The sequence below is a fragment of the Cyclopterus lumpus genome, chromosome 11 (genome assembly GCF_009769545.1).
Source record: "Cyclopterus lumpus isolate fCycLum1 chromosome 11, fCycLum1.pri, whole genome shotgun sequence".
Classification (NCBI taxonomy): domain Eukaryota; kingdom Metazoa; phylum Chordata; class Actinopteri; order Perciformes; family Cyclopteridae; genus Cyclopterus; species Cyclopterus lumpus.
In genome coordinates, this window is record NC_046976.1 from 19,170,581 (window position 1) to 19,175,580 (window position 5,000).

Genomic DNA, 5,000 nt, shown 5'->3' on the forward strand with positions numbered 1-5,000 from the left:
GAGCCTTCTTTTCTCTTCTTTTGGCTGTAAAAAAAACAAAACAATGAGCTAAAAGACGTTTAAAATAAGTGCAATGTGCAACACATGGGTTGTTCTTGTTGTGCAAATGCTCGTGAGTTAAAAAAGTTTTTAAAAAAACCATAAATATGCATATAATTCTTTATAATAACAACAAGATAATCAAACTTCATTTATAAGCAGTATACCAACATTTATGAATGATTTATAACACTATAACGTATTCTTAAGCAGAGTGTTTATAGATGCGCAGTATTCACCAACAATTATAAAGACATATTCTACATTATTAGCTATTATTAGTTATAAAAACGGTGTCATTCCCATCGGGCCTCCATGCCAAAAGAGGAGTTACAGTTACACAATAATACGTAAATACACACTTATATCTGCTATAGTGTGTTATAAACCATTTATTACATGTTTACATTCTGCAGAATGCTTTGTTTGTGGTTGCTGGTTTGAGTTTCTCTCATATTCATTCACGGGTCATCGATCGTAACTCTCCGATTATATATCCGGTTATTCGGCATTTATGTAAATATGTGTTTGGAGTGATTCACTCCCAAGTGGCCGGACGTCAGAGAGTCATCGGGTTCGGACTCCTCTTCCAAAATGTCACGCTCTGCGGGACGGCAGGTTGCCAGGCCGACAGGTTGCCCGGCCGACAGGTTGCGTCCGTGTTCGGGAGTGCGCGTGACTTCTTGTTTACAAGCTCTGGTCTGATTGCAGCTGGGAGCACAAAAAAAAATAACAAACTATATATATATATATAAATATATATTTCCGCTGGAGGAGAAACCAATTTTAGGGGAATTATAACTTCACGTCCGAGATTTAAAACTCAAGATTTCGAACAGGAGTTTGAACTCTAGTCTCTGCTCATATAGACCAAGTGTGTGTGTGTGTGTGTGTGTGTGTGTGTGTGTGTGTGTGTCACAGTAAAAAAGTAACCTAGGATATGTAATGCTGAATCCCGCTAATGAGCAGGATTTGGGACGTTTCGCTTCTCTGCTGGTTAAAAACATTAAGTACCGTCAACACGTCTCTTTTCTGGGTTTCCCCCAAAAAAATCTTTACGCTACCGTTTCAGTCGAAATCGAAAATAATTTGGATCCTGTAAGTCACAATAATGAGATACTATCTCATAATTTCGACTGTATCTCAGATAGTATCTAATTATTATGACTTACAGGATCCAAATTGTGTTCTTACAGTGGTGGAAATGGGCGGTTATTTATAATCTGTGGCACGAAGCCTTAAGCCTTAAACAATATGACAAATGTAACAATGCCACAAAACTGCTCTGACTGGTTTTTTTTTTTTGGATGAACACTTGGAACCGTTTAGAAAAAAACTGAATCAATTTGTAAGATAATTGTCCGATAAGCAGCTCGGTTGAAGAGATGTGAGCGGAGGAAGACTCTCTATTCCTGTGCTGCATTCAGGAAAATAACATAATAATGCAGAATAATAATAATAATAATGATAATGCAGAATAGCTGCCCGGGTGGGGGGATTTTATTTAATTCCAACACATTGATTTTATCTTTTATTTTTTTAACACACACACGTGCCGGAATCCGATTGGGTGAGAAAAACATGGACCGCCACACCGGCGGCCAATCATCTGCAGTCTTTAAACACCCAAAAAAACAGGCACGAGGCATCTGATTTCTGACCAGCTTTTCTTTAATTCCCCCCGTCGTGCTTCAGATACGATCGTTTTTACATTTCTGTATTTCAGCGTCGAGAGCTGGTTGTTATTAGTTTTTTTTTTTTGCTCACACGAAGTGCCACGAAGGGTTAAACTCAATCCTGCTCGCTGTACTGTAAATCATGATGATGTGAACTCGCTGCCCCGCTCAGCTTTCTTCTTTCTTTCTTTCTGGCTCCGCACCGCCACCTGGTGGCGAGTCGGCGCCACTGTTGGGAAACAACAGGGAGGAGATTATTATATATATATATATTTTTTTTTTAAAGAGAGAATATGAAGAGTCTATTAAATGGATTTTGAAAGTGAGAGAACAGACGTTCCCTCTTCTCTCTCGGCCCGGGGGTCCTCTTCATGGCCGTCTCGTCTCAGCGGGCCTCTTTCTTAGCTCGCTGCTCTCGGGGTGAGACGGAGTGTCCCGGGGACGTCTCACTCCGACTCTGAGTCGCCTTGTTGTGGCGCGATGGGCGTCATTTTACAGGGTGCTTGTTCTACAGCCACGCTGTTGCATTTCTGGATGCGACAACAATCCAGAATCCGAGAAAATATAGCTATTTAATTGACTTTATAGTTTATTTATTATTTGCATGGTTTTTGTAGAGTATATTTGCTGACTATGTTACCTGCTATAAGTGGAAAATATGAATTTAATGTCAATACTTTCTGCACTGGCTATGTGTATGCCCCCTGTATGGAGCTGTTTATTCCCTTTTATGTGTCCCTTTACGCACTACTTCCTGATGTCAATATGAACAACAGTTAGAAAGACGTTTTTCATTTGAAAGTGTCAATAAACGCGATTGTGAACGCCTCCTAAACAACATTGAGAACAACAACATTGAGACGTCGTCCGACACCAAACTGACAAAGTGGCCTTTTATGTCTAAAACCATCAGAAGGACTGAAGAGACGTTCCCAGTTCAAACTGAGTCATCCTCTCTCTCTCTCTCTCTCTCTCTCTCCCTCTCTCTCTCTCTCCCTCTCTCTCTCTCTCCCTCTCTCCCTCTCTCTCTCCCTGCCCAGGTGGTCGGGCGGTGCCTCAGGACCAGTCCCCCACTTCCTCTACCTGCCCTCCGGGACCCCCCGGGCCTCCGGCTGCCGCCGCCAGCAGCGACATCACGGTGAACTTTGACCCCGACCCGGCGGACCTGGCGCTGTCCAGCGTGCCGGGCCAGGAGGCGTTCGACCCGCGGCGGCACCGCTTCTCCGACGAGGAGCTGAAGCCTCAGCCGATGATCAAGAAGGCCCGCAAGATGCTGGTCCCCAATGAGCAGAAGGTACTACATCTCCCACAATCCTTTGCTGGACCACGTCGGCGACATAATGATCCCGACAGGCTAAAAGTAGATTTTGAGTGTTTTTTATGAATGATTCAGACCAGATTAATGATTTTTGTACCAAAGCTGCAAAAAACATTCTAATTATGAAGTAATTATTGTCTGTAATTTGTGTTTAACCTTATTTTCTCAAAATAAGAGAAAATAATCTATATATTTTATATTATATTACTTTATAATCTTTTTTAGGATTCTAGCACAGCGACTTGCCTTGTTGTTCAAAAGACGCAGTTAATTTACAGAAATGTCTTGAAATTAGTGATTTCTATTAGTAATAAATAACAGAAAATAACAAATTAACGATGAAGACACAGTTTTTCAATGTCATAAATGCACGCAAAAAGAAATAATAAAAGTGAAACCGAAATCACTGAAAAATAGAAAGTTAAAATGACACCAGGCACCTACATTGCGCAACAAGAAGAGCTCTGACAATATGTCTCGGATCCAGGAAAATGCTCTCAAACTCATAATACCAGAACTTTTTTTTAAATGTTCTTTTATCTTTAAAACGTTGCAAAAAGATAAGGATTTTAAAGGAGTTTAAAGTTAATGTTAACTCGTAAACAGACTCGCCCTCTCATGAGACCCTCACAGGCCTTCAAGTTTCTTTCATGTCCCAACATTTTTTTAAAAACAACGTTCAGCCCGGCATAATTATATCTTTATTATTCGCCATCCTAGTGGGGGCACATTACTTTACCAAAGCTTTGGTGCCTGTCTCTTTAAATGTGTTTCTATCTGTACTTTACAATAACCCACTGGGAGGTGTTCCAATATAGAGTCCGTTATTCGGCTTGGAGTGCGTTATTGTTCTTATACCATGGCCACCAATAAATCCCGGTGTTGACTCTTTTATCTCCTTATTTCCTTTCCTGCCACCGATTCCACATAACTCATAGCCCACGTGTGTTGTCGTCGTTGTTGTTGTTGTCGTCTCTCTCTCTCTCCGACGACAGGACGACAGGTACTGGTGCCGGCGTGTGAAGAACAACGAGGCGGCGAAGCGCTCGCGGGACGCCCGGCGGCTGAAGGAGAACCAGATCTCGGTGCGCGCCGCCTTCCTGGAGCGGGAGAACGGCGCCCTCCGCCAGGAGGTGGCCGACATGAGGAAGGAGCTCGGCCGCTGCAGGAACATCATCAACAAGTACGAGAGTCGGCACGGAGACTTGTGAGGCCGGAGAGGAAGAGGAAGAGGAGAAGGAGGAGGAGGAGGAAGACGACGAAGGAAGAGGAGGAGGAAGAGGAAGGAAGGGTGGAAATGAGAAAAAAAAATAAAAGGGTACAAGGCAAAAACCCGACAACAGCAGCACTTTAGTTTAAGGCCGGCGTAGATCTGCAGCGAACACCGGGATACGAACACCGGCGGCGTGAACACCGGGACACGAACACCGGGGGCACGAACACCGGGGGCGCGAACACCGGCGGCGTGAACACCGGGACACGAACACCGGGGGCGCGAACACCGGCGGCGTGAACACCAGAATCACGAACACCGTGGACGCGAACACCGGGACACGAACACCGGGGGCGCGAACACCGGCGGCGTGAACACCGGAATCACGAAAACCGTGGACGCGAACACCGGGACACGAACACCGGGGGCGCGAACACCAGCGGCGTGAACACCGGGACACGAACACCGGGGGCGCGAACACCGGGGACACGAACACCGGGGACACGAACACCGGCGGCGTGAACACCGGGACACGAACACCGGCGGCGCGAACACCGGCGGCGCGAACACCGTGGACGCGAACACCGGGGGCGCGAACACCGGGGGCGCGAACACCGGGTCACGAACACCGTGGACGCGAACACCGGGACACGAACACCGTGGACGCGAACACCGGAGGCGCGAACACCGGGAACGCGAACACCGGGACCGCGAACACCGGGAACGCGAACACCGGGAACGCGAACACCGGGAC

The 5,000-nt window shown here is 45.8% G+C and overlaps 1 protein-coding gene across 1 annotated transcript in view; it reads left to right on the forward strand.

The window, feature by feature from the left end:
* Positions 1-4,696, forward strand: part of dbpa (D site albumin promoter binding protein a) — a 30,119-nt gene extending 25,423 nt beyond the window's left edge. The window contains exons 5-6 of the mRNA XM_034544873.1: positions 2,756-3,009; positions 4,029-4,696. Coding sequence (XP_034400764.1) covers positions 2,756-3,009; positions 4,029-4,244 — 470 coding nt within the window. The 3' untranslated portion in view covers positions 4,245-4,696. The remainder of the gene's footprint in view (positions 1-2,755; positions 3,010-4,028) is intronic.
* The last annotated feature ends 304 nt before the right edge of the window (positions 4,697-5,000 follow it).